Source organism: Larimichthys crocea, chromosome III (genome assembly GCF_000972845.2).
Source record: "Larimichthys crocea isolate SSNF chromosome III, L_crocea_2.0, whole genome shotgun sequence".
In the NCBI taxonomy this organism is placed as follows: domain Eukaryota; kingdom Metazoa; phylum Chordata; class Actinopteri; family Sciaenidae; genus Larimichthys; species Larimichthys crocea.
Genome location: NC_040013.1, coordinates 7,166,332 through 7,185,875, shown reverse-complemented (window position 1 = coordinate 7,185,875; position 19,544 = coordinate 7,166,332). Strand labels below are relative to the sequence as shown.

Below are 19,544 nucleotides of genomic sequence, written 5' to 3'. Positions count from 1 at the left end.
CATGACCCCAATTAGTCTAGTTTAGTCTAGTCTAGTCTAGTCTAGTTTAGTCGGTGACTCAGTTAACGGGAACAATGCAACTCAGCCAAGTGTCACACCTCTTCATTGTAAAATAACGAATAAGAAGTGGAACCATGGGTCTTTGTTTATGCTCTATGTTAGGATGATGCCCCCCCCCAAAAAAAGACTCATCAAACACAGAAGAAAAAAACTTTCAATTTTTCCAGTGGTGAGTCAGCTTTGGCAGGAGGGAGAAAAAAAAAAGAAGCTTCTTTGTACAGCCACAGCGAGCAGAGACAGCCCTGAACTTCATGATGCAGATTAATACTGACCATTGTTGTTTTTTTTATTTCTATCCTGGACATGAATTTTCACCAGTCAGCATAAAAATATGCTGAAAGCATTATGTCACGTCACTGTGAGGCTACCGTCCACGCATTTTTTTGAAAGCCGCCGACAACATAGTTACTGCAAATGAAGGTTTCAAGCGGTGGAGACAGGGCTTTCTGTGCACGGGAGTGCTAACGTCTACAGTGCAGGACATCCGTTGGCTTGAGCTGTGGAGGGAGTCAGACTGACCTGCCCGGGGAGGAAAATTTTACAGCCACAGCAAGACAGCAAACAGCTGACACACTTTCCACACAAAACAAAAATCTTTTCCAGACTTTGAGCCTCATTTTTTATTTTTTTTTTATTACTTCCATCCAGCTATGACAGTCTTAAGGCATGATGTGTATGAAATTATTCGTTTCACCAGTATGTGAACTCTTTATCTGATTGAATGATAAACGTTGCACTGTGTTTTCCTTCCAATCTTGGCTTTATGCCCGCGTGAACATGCCAAAATGGATTTGTTTCAAGTTTACTGCTAAGCTTTTACAGTCCAGGTAGCTTTGAAGACTTGCAGCTGGACATCTGCCCAGAATGTGGCCCATTCTTTCATTACTTACATTTAAACAATGTAGGGAAAACACGGAAAAAAAAAAACGAAAGAGAGGCAAGTGTCAATGTGTCAACACCAGCCTCGAGCGGCAAAAACAATATGGTTTTGTGTCATATCCAAGCAGAGAGTGAATGACTTCAACTTCCCACGGGCAAAAACAAAAAGAGCAATAGATGTGCATCGGTGTAGATGAGGTGGAATAGTAGGTCGCTCGCCTAATTCTTCCAGCGGTTGACGTGGTGGCTGGATGGAAAACTCAGATAGGGATACAGCAGATCACACAGGTATGAAAATATCAAACGGGATAAGCACTGTGTGATCATATTTTAATACTAATATGAAAAGCAGCCCTTTGAATTTACTGTGTTTCACTTACTCATGAGTAATGTCACTGAAATGCGCATCCTTATTTGTAAAATTCATAAAAGCCCAAATGATTCCAGATGTGTTTTTTTTTCTTTTCTTCCGCTCAACACGATGAATATCTGGCGTGCTCTTTAAGAGAGACACAACAAAACAAAAGTGATCCAGCTCTTATTTTATTATGATGCATAACAGCAATCCGGAGACATGGAGCCGTGTTAAGACTTATTGCTCTGAAGAGATTTACTGCAGCGTATCCATGGTTACATCTCGCCGGTCAAACCCCTATTCAAAAGCAAAATGCTGTCTGCAGGCCATATTTGCTTTATAACAAACCACACAATTAAATATGCTCTCACCAAAGGCTGGCCAGTAAATGCTTCCTGCTGGTTTAACCAGTGACTGGCCGGCCTTCTTTTGTGTGTGTATGTAAACGTAACATGCATGTTTATTATGCCATTTCATTAGAGTATGATGTGAAAATCAGTATGAATTATTCATGTCACTCATGTATCTGGTGATACTGCTCAACATTTAATACATTACCACAAACAGAGGGGCCAACAAACCATCTAAAGAGCTCCAGCTTGTGTGTAACAATGACGTTTAACTGGTTCCAGTGTCTAATATGTGTTCCTCCAAAGACCTGCAGTCATTGTTTCTCTGTCCCGTAAGGTCCCCGTGTCAGGTTGTGTATGACGTGGGTATGAGGTCAGGCAGTGCATCATATATTAATATACACATTTGTTTTTTTCTCAGTGGATTTCCATCTCTGGATTAAAATGTTAAAGTCACACACATTCGCTGACCCGCTGACAAATATTAACAAGGACAACCCATCTCCACTTCCTCCCACTGTACAAAAAAAAACATGAGAAATTGTGCTTGCAACATCATTTGGAGCCAGAGTCTGTGCGGTTATGGTCAGGGCTGTTGCAGCCAATCAAGGTCCTGCCCATACACTCGTCCGATCCAATCACGAGCAGCGCTCAGCTGTCAATCATGACATTTCTTGCATCGAGCAACTCGTTTAAACCAACTTTATCTGAAAAATGAACTCTTGAATGTACATCAGCACGACAAGAACTACAAAAAAGACAGAAACCATCTTTGAAAAACATTTATCTGACGTCAAATCAGCCAACTATAGAGGGGCGGTCTTTATGACCTATACTGCAGCCAACCACCAGGGGGTGAAACACGTGTTTTGACTTTACTTTTGGGGTGCTGTCAGGTCGTCCACCTTCAATGAAATGAACTAGTAGCATATAAAGTGACATATTATTATATTTTAAGTTTATACAGTGAACTTGTTAGCAAACAGTTGCAGCGGTGAAACTGAACTAAAACTGTTGAGTCGGTGAAAACCAAAAAACCAAAACAATGAGCTGAAAGAGGCTATAAAAAGGTGGAAGGGGGAAATGTTGAGTCAGGTGACAATTTTCTGCTGGTATGTCACCTTTCATTAGCACATAGTCATTTGATCTATTGTCAACACAGAAATATTAATTACAGCTGCTTTAATAGGCTACAAGGAATTAGGCAAGTTCAAACACGTCACAAAGGCAAAGATTAGAATAGGGTAAAAGAGAAACTTCAAGGAGCCATAATAAAGATACTTATTCCAGAGCTGTGCTAAAAGAGAATTTTAAATTAATCATTCATTATTTAAGTTTACTGCCTTTGATGTAACAGTATTACAGTATAAATATTATTTATACAGCTGTAATATATAGGAAAATAACTCAAGTCCTCAATAATAAATGACTCTAATAAGCTCATTTTAAGCCTCATCCTGTTTATTTATGGTATTTTCTCTAAATGTAACATCTGTCTTGCAACAGTCTGCTCTGCAGAGCAGCATGCACATTTTAACCGTTGTCACGAACATTACCCTCTCCCATTCATTTACTCTGAAACGGTAACGCTGGGATGAAAACATCCAAGGCAGCGAGTCACACAGCTGCCCAGCATGAGCACAGATCAACACAAAATGCCACAGCGGGGAACAAAGCAATGTTAACAGAAAAAAAAAAAAAAGAAAAACAAACACTATCCTGCAACCAGCAGATCTGTCCAGTCCTGATTGGGCCTTGAATGCTGCCCCTATGAATCACCAATGCCGGTGAATCAACATGTACTTCACAGAGAACATTAAACACAACTTCCCAACATCTGATACTGACGTTTCTCTTATATCGATCGGGAGTAAGACTTGTTTTGATGTGAGTAGCTCAATCATATTTGGCACTGACCTGAGAAACGAGGCTACCCGTGTGCCGCTAAAGGTCACACGCATGTTATCTTCCACTAGACACAACCACAGATACCTGCTTGTGTAGAAAAAAAAAGCCGTAGAGCTCATTTTACTCAGTTCTGTCAGTATGATGATCGTCTGCAGACCCACACACGTGGGGTGTACTGTAACAATTCTACTTCTCTTATTAGGAATTTAACATTTTTATATTCAGGGACTTCCCATGAACACTAAGAAGAAATACAATGCTGACATGTTATTTTCTGTACCAGTTCGTAAAGCTTTGGTTGGATTATCTGTCATGTTATATCATTCCTGTACAATACAGAGGGAACAACAGCAAAAGCAGCACTGTTGTTAGGTGTGCACACAAACTCTTAAGAGCTGGAACCACTTGCGACGGTCCCCTCTGCTTCCATCACACACACACACACCGCCACAACCATACAAATATCTCTTTGTGACAGCCCTTGATAGACAAACATCGGCGCTGCCATGGCAACCGAGCCCCAACAATGCCAGGCTGCGCGACCCTGAGCTGCGACTAGTGTTACTCTAGCTGAGGAAATTGATCTCCGAGTTTTTCAAAGGTACATTTAATATAGCTGACATGTTCTCTGCAGTCTGCCCGTCAGCCGCTGTCTGATCGGTTTTAGACGTAGAATGGCAGAGGAGGCTCGTTTTATTGTCTGCTTCTATGTCTGCCGAGCACATAAAGCATGGTGGCGCCCATAAAACGGCGTTGACAGGAGGATTAGACTAAAAGCTTTAAAGCTATTGTAAACAGAGGTGAACGTAACATTTTCATTTTCCGCTCTTCTGGTTCTGCCCATGCAGCGGTGGACAACTTTTAAGCCTCGAGCTTCTTGGATGAAATGGGTAAAAAAAAAAAAAAGATTGAGTCAAACTGGAAGACATACTGGTCCATTAAATTTCCACTGTATTAAGCCTTGTGTTGTAACTTGAGCCCCTGCCTCTAAAGGTTGTGCGCTGCCCCTCCCTTCCCGTGTGAAAACCTGTTCCTCTGTTACTCCTGAGCCCCTGTGATCAAGTGTCGTGCTCTTTTGTCTGTGCTGCACCGGGGAGCAGGGTCGCTACGAGCCACGACAAAAAGATACCACGAAGCTTCAGAGGACCCGCTACTCTCAAAGTGGTTTCTTGCTTCTTTGTAGCCATGAATTCTTAAAGAGTAGGCCTTAATGTGGAGAGAGTCTAGAGACTAGGATTAGCTCAAACTAGGGTTGACAGTGTGTGTGTGTGTGTGTGTGTGTGTGTGTATATGTGTATATGTATATATAGTTTAGCTTATATACAGCTTCTTAAATGTGGGAATTGACTGCATTATAGCGATAGATAGATAGATAGATAGATAGATAGATAGATAGATAGATTTCACAGTTTGAAATCAGTAAATGAATTAGTAGCCTATTCTTTTCATATTTCTGCTTGTATTGGGCCAATGTGGGAAATCTTGGGGTCTATTTGATGGTAAATCTGCGTTTTTAATACAGTTTTACATCAATGTAGTAACATAAATTTAATAAAGACAGACTTTTCTGTTTAGCAATTTTTCATGATATTGGTGGAGGATTTCATCGACAGGGGCCCACGCCTAAGTTGTGTAAAAGATTTGGTGCTACAATTTTTAGAGCGTGTTTACCCAGAACTGCCAGAAATGTCAAATGACTGATCCACCTGAATATTTCTCTGGTCTGGATGTCTTAGCATGCTGAGAGCACTACAGGCGCTAACAGAAACATTTATTACATATTTTAGGCAAATATTACAATAACTATGCAAACCACTTGACTTCCTCTTAATAATAATAATAATAATGATTTCCAACTACAGGCTATAGGCCTTCATATCTACAGGGACTCGAGGTGATACATCTGATGGCAGCAGGACTTTCAGTCAACTTTGGGTGGCTGGCGAGAGTTATTTTATAAATGAAAAACTTTATTTAGTGAATATTTTGGATTTTGATCTCTTGTCAGCCATTGTTAGCAGCTGTGGGAACAAAACATAGAAACACCTGTGTGTGTAATATTATCTGATTCTTTCAAGTGACTGATCAATTACAGAAGGAGGCAGGGGAGGGATGACCTATCCAGATTTTTTAGGATAACACAATTTTCTTGGAAGGTGTAATGCAATACGGCGAGATGTACTGCGTCCCGCACAATAGCCTATTCTTTTTGAAGTCGGTAACTAGTAGCACAAAGGATTATATTAACATTTCAGATTAGGAAATAAAGTAACAGGAGTAACACTGACCAACAGTGACCTGAGGCAAATCCGTGGGATTAAGGGTATTTTACGTTTGGGGTGGGGGGAAAAAATTCAACTGGAGATCAGTCTTCGTTTTAAAACCCGGAGTGAATCATTCCTCAGGCCTATGATTTCTCTGCACTGGAAAGTCTTGCTCCTTGGTGATGGTACTGGTCTTAACTTGCTCGCAAATGTGCCAAAAGGTTGCAGCCCAACAGCCCCTGAGGGCAGGGGAAAACTCTCTAGCTGCCATAAATACAAACCGGGGAGGTCCTAATCCTCACATACGCGTGTACCAGACCTAATGTTTGTTCACTTTTAGCACTTGTGGCATTAATAGCATTAACGTAGCCAGCTTCTTCATATCCAAGGTACCAAATTCAAAGCTATGAGGGACCCAAAGATTGAGAAAAAGAGACAAAGATGGACATAGAAACAGAGATTTCTCTATTGAAGTATACAGAGTGGAACCCCTTACTCCATCCCCACATGGTCTACCCCACAATGATCTCATCCCCTTTACACAAAAGAGCCTGGAGGCTTGTTCCCCAGGGGTGAAAGAGCCTGCTTTTGCGTGTGTGCGCGCATTCACGCACAAGTCTGTGTGTTTGTGTGTGTGTGTGTAACGCCGGACAACAGACAGTGCTGTGTCTGTCTCGGGGGGTCATTTCAGCAGGAGCTCGGCCGTGTAGATCCACTCACAGCTTGTCTGAAACAGCAGCTGAGCATGACACGCACGACTGTCGTCTGCTGAACCTCAGACAGTGCGAAATGAGAATAAGAAGCAGAGTGTGCACAGATGAGGCGATTACGCTTACGGTGTGGGTGGACCCTTGGTTATAAATAGTAGGACGTGCTGATCGGTCACACCGACCCGTCTATTGTGACAAGTTGTGTGTAGGGGGTTTCTGTGCAAGTGCTCCTTATTCATCTTCATGCAACAAGGCTGCTCGAGTGCAGCTAAAATCAGCTCAGCTGAGCCTTGTGTCACAAAAATTAGTCAAAGCAGTTGCGGCAGCCGCCGTGCCACGGCGTGCTGGCCTCTGCAGCCACCGGTGCCTGCCTCAAGTGCCACTTTGTAGTTTCTGGGCTTTGGAGGATCTTGAAGAGCAAAGTGGCCCTCCCAGCCACCTGTCATCACAGCATGCTGTCTGCGGTGAAGGCCAGACTGAGTAGAAGGTGCCAATGAGGTGGCGAAACCTTTATTTTACAAGGCAGCGACCACAGAAAAAACAACTCTGTGCTGTTTTTTGGGGGTTTTTTTGAGCTGGAGCATGGCTTTTGAGGGGAGATGAACTCAAATTAAAGCCTGCTGTTAAAAGTTGCTGTCTAAATGAATTCATATGGTGCAAACTGACGCGTGTGCATGCGCAGTTGAGTTCAACTTTGGTCTGTCTGTACCTCATTGACTCATTGCTAATTAATGTGAACAGTGTTTCGTGACGACGACCTGATTTGGTGGAGCAAAAAACAGCCATAACGCTCACGAGAAAAATCTATTTAACCGTTCAGTGTTTGCTCTAGAGACTTTCTGAGGTGGTGGAACATTCAGCGTTTATCTGCTTTTTGGCTCCAGATAAGCTTGTGCAACAGCATGGCATTATCACATCCATATGCTAACAACTTCTCTGTCGCTGTGCACGGCCTGAACAAAGAAAAAAAACCCGACGGTGAACTCTGTTCCTCACTCGTGTTTGTTTAACACTGGCAGCTGTTTTTTTGTTTGTTTTTTTCCCCATACAGAGGCAATATGTGAAATCTTATTTCATTTAGGGGCCTGATGACAGCCGACACTTCTCAGAAGACGTATCTGACGGCCAAATCGCACTGATAACACACACGCAACACATGATGTTAGTCGTTTTCTCTACAGGCCGTTTCATTTTGCTTCTTTGGACATCGGCTGTTCTGCTTGATTCTTCTGAGCTCTAACTGAGCGTTAACACGTCTGATGTTTGCAAGGTGTGACTCGATCCATGATATATTGAATTCTCGATGGAAATGAAAAGAAATTAACCTCAACGACAACCATTTCTCACTTGATACATAACTTATTTATTAATGAACTTACTGGCATTTCAGCGCCATAACAACAGACATGCACTGAAGCATATCTCAAACAAACAGTCTGTTCCCTTTATAGTATTTTATCTATGTAAATCTTTGTCAATCCAAAGCAACCGACCATAGGAGCAACGAGGGAGGGGAGTGCTGCTACGAATCCTCATAACTGAAGTTGAAACTTTCCACCTCTCCTCCCAGGCTCGCCGCGGGTCACTGTAGTTACACTCTACACACAGACCTGGGCACGTGATTTAGGAGGCAGGTGTGCCTACAGGAGAAAGTGACGTCGACTGTTACCTGCACATGCAGGACGGGAAGGTTAGACTGGGTCAATGACTTTAAATGCAATCAGATTTCGCTGAAAAATATGTCTTCCTATGATTAAAAACATCATGGGTAGGTTAGACGATGAGAGGCAGCATGGAGCAGCCGAGGCTAGGCTCAGCCGAAACGTCACAAGACTGCCTCCCTCCTGGAGCGTGACAGCCCGGCAGACAGAGAGCATTCTTTCCACTCTAAGGAAAAGGGAGAGAGAGAGAGAGAGAGAGAGGGCAAACTCATTGCCCTTACTAACTAGCTGAGCCCTATACCAGCTCAGACCCAGGCCTACTGAAGAAAAGACGTCTCAAAACACTTCTGGTACGTCACACCAAAGTACAAGGGTCAGAGGAAGGGAACTGGTTACCTGAGAGGGTTTTTGGCTGGATTACAAGATCTGTGTGTCTGCTCTTTGGCTAGAACTGACTATGTGGAGTTAATATGTCTTAAGACGTGCAAACAGGGCAGCTTAGCAAGATGCACTGAAGTGTTTCAGGTAAGCATTGGCCCGGCGAGCTCAAGAGCTTGCACTGCCAGTAGCCTTGGTATTAAATTGTATTAAAGTTATTTCAGGCTAATTCAAAAAGGAGCACGGTGTAAAAAAAAAACAAAAAAAACAGTGACAGCAACAGGGGAGAAAGAAGATGACAGTTGCTGTCGTGTCCTTGAGCCAGACAATGACTGCCAACCAGCTCTGGGGATGCTACTGTGTTGCCGATGATCAGCGATTTGTGTAGAATCACCTGAAAATAAGAACTGTTGGGGTTTTTGTCACCTTAAAAATGAAGCATCCATATCTACAGACTCTGTGGGTCCTCTTCCACTGAGTCCGCCATGTTCTACAGAAGCCCAGAATGGACAAACAAAAACACTGTGAGTATGAAGCGGACAGGTTACAATGAGAAACTACACTGCTGTCAACAAATCCTACACGCTGGTCCTTGAATGTTTTCAGTGGAACTTCGAGCTCTGAAAAGAGTTCAAATGTCACAAGTGTAGGGGGTGAATTGGCGAGGAAGTGTGGAGTTCAAGTGTGTAAACCGATAGATGTTGGCTGGAGTGTGAAGGGAGTTGGGAGTGAATGAACAAGTGGAATATTTGAGAGTTTGGAATAGTTGAACAAGCTGTTTTCTGTCGTTGTTGTTGTTCCGAAGGTGAAGACCTTAGACCTGAAATGGTTCTAACGGTCAAGGTCAATGGTTCAACGGTGTCATTGCTGAAGTTGTTCAAGGATGAAGACCTGAAAACCTGCTGAAGTATCAAAATATAAGCGCTAAGTGAAGTGAGTGCTTATTCAAGCTACTGAAACGTGTCCAGATGTCAGTCAAAGGCAGAATTCTCCTTCCACAGCCTGTTGCTGCTCCCTTGGTTAATCTACTTCCTGTCCTTGGTCACCTGACAGAGCCTTTGGACGACCAGCAGCGGTGACAAAGTGCAAGTTCAATGTACACAAAGCCACAGTGCAGCCATGACCTACTTTCTACCTGCCGGCTGAAGCTGTTAAGTAGGAGGCGACATTCACTACACTCCCTTTTTTCCAAGCCGAGGTCAAGACAGAGATTTTTTTTTTCTCTTTTTGTTTCCACGTGTCAGCACCGATGCAATTCTGCAAAAACTACTTCCTCTCTACCACAAAAAAAAAGCCTGGATTTTTCTGTGACAATGCAACATTCCTCGAGCCATCTCAGGTAGCAGAATACCTAAACGAATATATAAATTCTTTAAAAAAAACATAAGAGGAAGTGACATCCTCAGCTCTGCTGGGACTTGTGCCACGGCTGTCATAACAGGAACATCACATGCATGCCATGAATCACAAGAACGGTGATGGGAAGCTGGAGCAGGGGACTATACTCTGCTGGGTTAGTCTCGCTTGCTGGCTACTGCTGAGGCATAGATATGTGAGCACCTTGGCATTGCATTCAATGGCATAGACATAGACACAAATCCAACAAGAGGCATCTTACACAACTCTACCTCCTGAGGTTTAGGGGTCACACAAGTGCAGACATGGCGTATTCACAGAGGAGGATAAAGAAAGTAAGCCACAACAATGAAGTCACAGTTCAGGAAATACAGTTTGTGGGTGTGAAGGAGGGCAGACACCTGCAAGGTTAGGCAGGAGTCTGATTATCTGGCGTCAAGGAGGGCCGGGGAGGACAGAGGAGGAGGAGGAGAAGGAGGAGGAAGGGTGTTATATTCCAAACTGTTGCATCCGACCCAGAACTAGGTCAACTTTCATGCAGGAAACACACATCACCGCGGGGGTTTTAACAAAAGATAGTCCTCCTGTGATCAGCCCGTGCAGTGATACGTGGCTCTCTTTCTTTCCGCGGTTGGATATCACACGGTGGAAAGTGCAGCACACCAGGAAAATGTGTTTCCAGCGAGGTGACCTTACTTTACACACACACACACACACACACACACACACACACACAGCTGAAGTCACATTAAAAACAGTTCAAAGTGCTGTTTCTAAACCCTCAAAGCAAACTCGGCTTATTCTATGTTCATTACTCAGAATTATTAGTACTTACCAGCTGTTTACACTGCAGCGAGAGACAATGTTGACATGTAGGCAACTTGCTGTTTTTTTTTACCCGCTGGATATATTCCGCACTTCTCCGTGTGCAAACCGTAACAGGTTAAATAAACCAAGAGAAAAAAGCAACAACAACAACTTCGAAAATACTCCTTCAGAAACTTTGCTGCTCACTTCGTCTTCGCCACACTTTCACCTGAAGTTGTCGGCGGAGGCAGGCGCCATGTTTGTGTCTGCGCTGATAGTTTTGTTGGGGAGCTTTCTTCTAAACGTCTCTTTTTTTTTTTTCAGGCTGGAACCGCCCAGAGAAGAGGAGAGGCTAACGAGCCCCGCTGCAGCCGACTGAGAGGCGGCCGAGCCGGCAAGCTGGCGAGCCTGACAGCGGCGACCTCCGGCGCGTCCTTTCAAAGTAAAACTAATCAATGGCGAACATTAAAATTCTTTAAAACTGTCAATAAAACACAACACAATTTTCATAATAATAATAGTTTATGCAAATCTACATAAATAAATGTATGTAAATAATAATTCTAATTGTTAATATCACTGGTGCTAGTAGTAGTATCATACTCATTCACAATTACGACATTGTTCTTATGTGTATGAAATGTACATAAGACTGCTGCATTTTCATATATGATGTATTAACTTTTATACACAATAAATATATGTATACTAATAATAAATACATTACTGCACAGTTGTACTACTAGACTCTTGCATTCTTGCAGAAATCACGTGTTCTAATTTTTGTTTTATTCATTAGTGCAACAGTATTACAGTATGCACAGTATTACTAAAGTATTAGTAAACTTTTTTCCCCCCTTACACCTTTTTTTTGGATTGCTGAAATATGAGTTTCTAATCTGGTAATCAAAGCAACAAGCTTAGTGCAGCAGTTACATATCAGATATGGCATAAATTTAATATCAAATATTTCTTCATCGTTGTTTCCTAATATACTGTATTTTTCTTGGGTTTATTTTGGTCGTGTCATAAAAGGAAAGCTGTTTAATGTATTTCTCCACACTTACAAATGCTGCATTTTATTGTGAAGGAGAAAAGGTTTGGTTTCCCGCCTTCTTTGAGAGATTTCTGCTTCCTTGACTCGCTTGTTTTTCTTCTGCTGGTTTTACTCAGTTTCTGACGCCCCCCACCTTAAACTGGAAGAAATTACACCGGTATAAGAAGCAAAGCAACAGGTGCGTGAGTAAGCCTTCATATCTGGCTCTTACAATATTAACCTCAGGCACATTCTGTGCATTGTTTTGATGGGAGGTGGCTTGCATCTGATATTTAATATCAGCCATATACTGTACACATTGACACCCACCTTTTGCAGCTAAACATTTCACAATAATAGTGTGCATTCAATTTTTATTTACAAATGTTTAAGCAAACATGCAAGTAATTCTAGTCATACTTTCCTCAACCTGACTGACCATTAGGTCTTGTATTTGTGGTCTTGTGTACAAAAATAACTCAACATCCTGTTGACGTGGTTAGAAACCATGGCAATAGTGCAATTTAAAATACAGCAGACTCAATTCCTTAAGTTCAAAACAGTTTTATGCTACCAGACATTTTACAGACAGATCCTGGAAATGAAATGTTTAGGGGTTTTATGTTTAAGACATTATGAAATTAACAATCCTAATTATGTACAAACAAGTAAAAGTTAACCACACTTTATTTTATTAAAGCAGCTCATGTCTTATTTTAAATTAAAACAAAATGCACAGAAAACATTTAGATCGTGACAGGTTATTTCACAGCTATGTACAAATGTTAATAAACATGTCTATTAAAGTCAAGGGAAATAGTTCAAGGCAGTGGAGGCTGAAAAGTGGTTTTGTATGAATGTAGTTAACACTTCATGTCATCTATGGGTGAAAATGTGATCAGTTTTGGGAGGCTGTACTCCTGCTTCTTTGTAGGTGAAGGTGTCTTGAGTGCGTCCAGGTCCAGTGAGAAGACCTTATCTGTGGCGTCCACTGACTTCACAGGCTCCATCAGCCAGTCTCTGTCCAAGTCAGCGTGATCCGACAGAAGACACTCTGGTGTCCTCTTCCTGCTTCCCATGAAGGAGCCATCGCCCAGCCCCTGCTGGATCCACTCCAGATGACGACGTGTGGCTGGCGGCGACTGTGTCGCCTCCGTCTTCAGGGAGGGGATGAGGAGCTCGTCATCCTCATCCTCGCTCTTCATATCCACTGCTTCGTCGTCGAGGCTCAGCAGACTGTCGCAGCTTGGCATCTCCGGGAGAGTTTCGTGGTCGAGGCTGAACTGGACCGCACTGCTGCCTGTGCCACTCGGGCTGTCGTGGGCCTCAGTGTTGAAGGTGTCCCACAGTAAGGTGGACTTCAGTAAGAGCCCCTGCTCGCTGACGGGGGGGCTGCTGTGGCCCATGACAGTGGAAGTGATACCGCAGGTGACATTTGGGGAAGCAGCATCGGGGCTCAGCAACACATCGTGAGCCTCAGCGACAGGAGTGAGGTGGCCGATCACACTGTTGTTAACCACTGACCGCCCCATTTTCTCTGCTTTGTCTTCCTCCAGGGCTTTACGCCAGGAGCTCTTCACATCCATAACTAAACAGGAAAGAGAGAAACAAACTTGTTACCATACCAGCATTCCTAATCACTAGAGAACCTACGCCCTTAGGGGGCCACCATGTCACTAGATAAGCTCACCTCTTGATGCATTAAAGTTGAAGGCTAAGGAGAAACATAATAGACTTACTCAAGCTCTCTGGTGTACGTGGCAGCTGCTTCCTAGTAGAGAAGGGATCTCCGTGCAGAGTGCTGAGAATGCCCTCCAGGTCCAGACCTTTGCCCCGACCTTCTGGAGTGGCTGTAGTTACAGCATCTGCAAACTAACACACTGAAGTCAGGACTTGGTCTCTAAAGTCCTGTCCCTTTATGGCCGTCGTAGTCACTTTTCAGACAAAAAAACTAAACTCAACAATTGACATCAAGTCATCAATATACCTGATCAGCGAGGTTATCACACTCCATGTCCAATATTTGAGTCTTGGTCCTCATGGGAGATGCCTTCGGATAAACACGGGTCATCTTCCTCACACTGGCCTAAAATTTAAAAATGGCCAACTTGTTTAATGTGGCTTATCAGATGATCTGGTGCACACACAAAATGTGGAGTAAATCCAATAAACAGGTGTACAATACTAGCCTGAAGTGGCGGTACCGATGGAGCTCGACCCCTCTGATAAGGAGATGGAGGAGTGTCGAAAAGCCAGTCGAGAGAAGTGTTCGCTTGCGAGGGCACTTCAGTGGAGACAACAGGACTTTCAGTCCTCTCTGCTGTGGCAGGACAAGAGCTGTTCCAAAGACAAAGAACCTGATTTGTTATGCAAAAATGTATTTTGGAATGCTACCGTGTATTGTCCCCACAATGCAGTGCAGCTCAGGTACAGTGAAAGCAACATAGAGCATCTTAAATGTAGCTATTAACAGCCCGCTATGTGGTCTTGGCTCAGGGATTAGCACCGAGCCAAGTCGGCACGTTGCCCAGCACCTGTCTTCAGTTTGATTGTTGGACGATTGGAGGAGAGGTCAGTTCAAAGTCAGGATCTCATTTCAGTAGCTCATGTTGTATACAAGTAAACCAATAAGTCAAACAAGCCACAAACCTTTGACAAGCTGCCGTATTTCTTATGTGTTGAAGTTTATAGTACATGTACACATTTGGTGTTTTACCACGACACTATACATGAGGTCTCAACATTTCAATCTGAAGTTGGCACTCATCCTTCTTCCTCTGCTCTAAAAACTATTCAAATTTAATGCTTTTATAGTGTTACCACAGTCATGCAGAAATATAGTGTCTGCTCCGTATCTGTCCGTGGCGATTTCTCTCAGTTCGCCGCGGTCATCAGAGAGCATGGATGCTGTCGGGAGGACTTGTGACGGACAGAGCATTGCTCAGGACTGCCCAGGTATCTGCCTCCCATCAGAAACAAATACAAAACACATTATGCTGTTTAAAGAGATTACCTCTTCAGGTCAGAAGAACTAGGCTGGACGTCTTCCTGGGTTTTATGCTCTGCAGGCTTCTCCTCTGAAAGTGTAAGATGTATGATTGATAAAAACGATGCAATATTGTGACTGAGCCAAATGAAAACATGGTCTGATGGGATATATTTTGCTCACCAAGAAGTGTTGCAGGGTACTGGGAGAACACACTACTTCTGTAACCAGCCTCAGCTGCTGGTTCAAAGGACAGAGGAGCCATTGGCGAGAGGAAGCAAAGAGCCTTAAAAAACAAAACAAATTAGATTAAGATATGCGACTATTATGAAATTAAGATGCAAAACATTATGGTACAATGATTGGGCTCATGATCGCAACCTGAACGCATAGTAAGAGAAACTCTAGCTAATGTTCCCTTTAAGAAGAGAGGACAGGAGTTTCACTGTGACCATAGCAGGAAGGGTTGAACAAGTTAAATAAAACCGATGACTCACAGGATCTTCATTCAGAAAAGAGACGAGGGGCGTGTCTTTCAGGATTTCCATCCACTTCCTGTCCCACTCAGCCTCCAACTCTCTGATGGTACTTCTAACCTCAGGAATGCCTTCCTTGGAAATCTTCTGTCTGGTGGAACAAGTTACAACACTGGTACTCAAAATCAAGTTATCCAACTTTCAGTTAGCAGTTAACAAAACTGCAAGTAGTTGGTTTACAGATACACCTCAGCAAACTTGAAACAAGCTGCACATTGGAGAAAATCCTAAAATGGAAATCCTTAGTGTGTACCTGATGAGGTGGAGGTTCTGCAGCACACGGGCCATCTGCTGACATTTCTCCTGCAGGTGCTTCGGACTAAGCTGAGGTTTGGGTGCATGAGCGACCCGAGAACGCTCCTCTTTCAGGAGCTGCAGCGTGTGGTTCATCAGCTCCAACACACACAGGAGGTTGAGCTGGCCGGCCTCATACACATTCCCTGAGCTCAACTGGAAAACATGCACGAGTAAGAAAATAGTTATAGCCACAGAGATTTGAGTCCACGTCTGCAGTACTGTTTAATCTCCCTTCTTTCTTTACAAGCACACAAATGCTGGATTATGTCCACATTTCCATGTAAATTTAGGCCAAGTAGTGATGTGCTTTCATTACAAACTTAGATTTAATAGTGTGAAAAAAAACAGCACTTCCAAACAGTCTGAGGTGAACAGTGAAATAGCAACTGAAACTACTGACTCATCAAAACAAGAACCGCATGTGCTGTTTACAGGAATTAACAGGCCCCCAGATTAATGAACAGACTCGTCTTCACCCCTCACCTGATGTGGAAGCTGTTCAACTCTCTCCAGCAGAGTCCGGGGAATCCTGAGGACTCGATCTGTCCCGTCCAGGATGTACTGATCTACATCCCCTTTCAAGACACTTTCCACTGCATGCTGCTCCTCTTTGATAGCCCACAGCATTCCATCAATGTCCGACCACAAAGAGCGCACCTTGAGACAAACATGCATGTATGTATGTATGTGTGTGAGCTCAATGGAGAATAAAGACACCTCAATACAGAATTTCACATGTCCCAACCAAACAGCTGGTAAATTAGCAACAGTATAAATTTAGAAAAGGCAATAAGCTTGCTTTCAACACTGATGTCTCGATGATATAATGGGGAACCATGATGTTTACAAAGATATTAATACATACCCTCTTGGTCTTCTCAGCTGGAGATGCTCCCTCCTGGGTAGAATCACTGCTGTGACGCCTGAAAGTAAACGGCCCTGTTTGTTAAAATGGGTCTAAGAACGTTGACGTTAGAAGTACTGAGGAAATAAAAATCATACATACTTGAGCAGCTCATCATACTTGGTGCCCTCTGCTCTGAGGTCCTTCATAGACCTCACCAGGAGCCTTCAAATGAGGACAAATGAGACAACGTCTTCAAAAAAAGGTTAAGCTAGATTAAACATTTTCCATGTACAAAACAGCTTAAATAAACTCATCCACAGAAGGTTCATACTTAATAAACAAACCTCAGACATTTTGGCGTGTCATAAGAGGAAAAGCACAGAACAGCTCTAAGGTAAGGTGGCTTACAAGGACAAGTCATGGACCCGAGACCTCGTTAACACAATTTGTTTCACCTGTGCTCCTGCAAGTCAACACAGCTGAAAAAAGGCACACTGATTGGCAACACCTGCAGCTACCAACTGGCCTAATTAACCCATTAACCAATCAGTTCGCACCACATAGGGGCGGGGTTTAATACAAAAAGGACCAATGAAACACGCACAAGAGCAGTGACATAAAATTTAAATGGAAACTGCAGAAAGAAACTGGGTCATCTGAATCGATGCAGAAGCAATAGAAACGATGACCACATACTAAACAAGATATTAAATAGAAATTAATTAAGCATTATTAAACACAGACATTCTCAACACGTTAAGTAGCCTCAAGTGAGTACGAAAAAGCAAAGACCAAACATCTCTCCTCTTGGATCAATTTAAGTGTCATCTTAAATGGACTACTGCTATTTATTGGAGCTTTTATGTCTTAGGGTGAACAAACTATTTTAATAAATAGATATATCAGCATTGCAAAACAAGGTAACACTGTTGCTACCTCTGATTTTATTTTTGATGTAAATATGAAACGACATCTAGCTCTGTCCAGCTGCTGAGATGGATAATCAAAGACTTACTGGGCTTTTTTTTGGTACTCGTGGAGAAAACGGTCCTGATCCACCGCAGTTTTCAAAAACCTGGTACTGACCAGGTGAAGTCTCTTCACCGCCATGTCCAGGGAGGACGCGGGCATCATTGCCGCCTCGGGGACCCAGCTGTCATCTGACAGGGACAGTGTTCAAGATTATTTGATAAGTGTTTTGCAGGCCAACTCCATGGTAAATATAACAATTCCTATCACTCGATACGATTGGAGTAAAGTCAGATTGGAAACACGAGCTGCTGGTATTTGGAAAATAAAGATCTACCTGTGCTGAATGTCTTCATTTCCTGCAGCATGACGTGATTGGCCAAATGTAGCATCAAGCTGATAAACTTGGGTCCTCCGGGCGAGAGGAATAAGGACGCTACCACTTTGGATCCTGCGTTTGCAGTTTCATCCTAAACACACAGTATAAAAACAGATGACTGGCATGTAGAAGACGAATGGACACAAGCTACGTCTGTGGATTAAAATATATCATCTTTGTAGTTTAACAGTAAAAAGCTCACGCAAAGGAATAAAAGATTGACACATTTTCCCATTTGTGAGGACTATAATCTGTAAAATACACTGACACATTTTCCCATTTGTGAGGACTATAATCTGTAAAATACACTATCTGGACACACGTTTGTGTTGATCTGTCCTGTACACGTGACATCCATTGCACGTCTGTCCGTCCTGGGAGAGGGATCCCTCCTCTGTGGCTCTTCCTGAGGTTTCTTCCACATTTTCTCCCTGTTAAAAAGGTTTTTTGTGGGCAAGTTTTTCCTCACTCGAACCGAGGGTCTAAGGACAGAGGGTGTCACTCCCTGTACAGATTGTAAAGCCCTCAGAGGCAAATGTACTTTGTGACTTTGGGCTATACAAATAAAATTGATTTGATGTAGATGATGAACATTGTTGTAAAATACTCATATAGAAAAATATATATACATTTCTTACCATTATTTCTTTTAACCAAGTGCAGGTAACTTTGCGAAACTCTGCATCAGCCTTGTGGTTCAAAACAGGCCAGCAGTACCTAACCCAAAACAAACATTACATGTTTATACATGTTTTTTGGTATGAAACCCTGAGTGCTTTCATATATATGAACAGGAATAGCTGATGATGTCTAACTTTACCTGTACGCCTCGTTAAATCGTGCAGGGTTCAGCTTTTCCAACAGGAAAGTGGTTACTATGTAGGAGGCGTCCTTGTTTGGTTTGTCAAACATATTCCTGTGGACCAGAAAACAACACGCAGCACTGTTAAATAAAAACACGTCGAGGTTACTGAGGTTAAAGTCTCTGTCAGACACTGTGAAAGTAAACTCACGGCCCCAGGTTGATGTGTTTCACGTTAATGTTGGCTTTGCCGGCGATCGACGTCGTCGCCGTATCCGGTTGAAATCCAAGCCCGAGAAGAGCAAACCACAGATACTTCCCATTCTTCTTCTGCGCCGTGTTCGCCATCACACCGAGAAGTGAACAAACAAAGTCAGGCTCCGGGGTGTGGAGGGACAGCTAGCTTCAGCTGCTAGCGACAGAGTTGACAGCTTTTAAAGTTGGTCAACTTTCATCTAACGAGCTGTTTTCAGATTACCGAGCACTGCCGGCGTGCTAGGGTGATGTTAAGGTCCGGTTACGTGACGTTTGAGTTCATCTTTGCCAAACTAAAGTTCAGAAAGCTCCGCGAGGAAACAACAGCAACAACGCAAACCGCCAATTTTTTCCAACGACGACCCGGAGGTTGTTAACGAGTACTTCCGGTGTGCGACTGCGCCCATAAAGCCTTTATTTATATTTTCTTTTATTAAAGCTTTGATTATTAAAAACTATATCTGGTCAGAACTGCACAGTTATATTCATAGTGTATTATTTATAGCATGTACATCTTGTATATATGTATATATGTATGTATATCAAGTATTTATTATACATATACTATATATTATATATCATATCATAGCTTGTGTATATATACACATATTTATACATACATATATTATACATATTATACATTTACACATATTTATACATATGTGTATATGTATATTATATATGTGTATATACATATTATACACACACA

General features: G+C 42.7%; 2 protein-coding genes and 1 non-coding gene across 4 annotated transcripts in view; all 3 read right to left on the bottom strand.

Moving 5' to 3' along the window:
• The window catches only part of dennd4c (DENN/MADD domain containing 4C), a 29,839-nt gene extending 18,782 nt beyond the window's left edge, over positions 1 to 11,057 (bottom strand). For both annotated transcript variants that reach the window (XM_027273543.1, XM_027273546.1), the window contains exon 1: positions 10,757 to 11,057. The gene's annotated coding sequence lies outside the window, so the exon portion shown is untranslated. The remainder of the gene's footprint in view (positions 1 to 10,756) is intronic.
• A 1,186-nt stretch (positions 11,058 to 12,243) lies between these two features.
• Positions 12,244 to 19,210, bottom strand: haus6 (HAUS augmin-like complex, subunit 6). Its single transcript, XM_027273549.1, has 16 exons — positions 18,792 to 19,210; positions 18,599 to 18,694; positions 18,417 to 18,495; positions 17,737 to 17,869; positions 17,446 to 17,590; positions 16,590 to 16,652; positions 16,449 to 16,506; positions 16,067 to 16,240; positions 15,540 to 15,736; positions 15,248 to 15,377; positions 14,934 to 15,036; positions 14,778 to 14,841; positions 13,954 to 14,101; positions 13,752 to 13,850; positions 13,504 to 13,636; positions 12,244 to 13,352 (listed from the first exon to the last, which is right to left on the bottom strand). Exons 1-16 carry the CDS (start codon positions 18,926 to 18,928, stop codon positions 12,628 to 12,630), a joined length of 2,484 nt encoding a protein of 827 aa, XP_027129350.1. The 5' UTR covers positions 18,929 to 19,210; the 3' UTR covers positions 12,244 to 12,627.
• On the bottom strand, positions 14,603 to 14,733 carry LOC113745728 (small Cajal body-specific RNA 8). The gene has a single exon (XR_003462357.1).
• Positions 19,211 to 19,544: the final 334 nt, after the last annotated feature.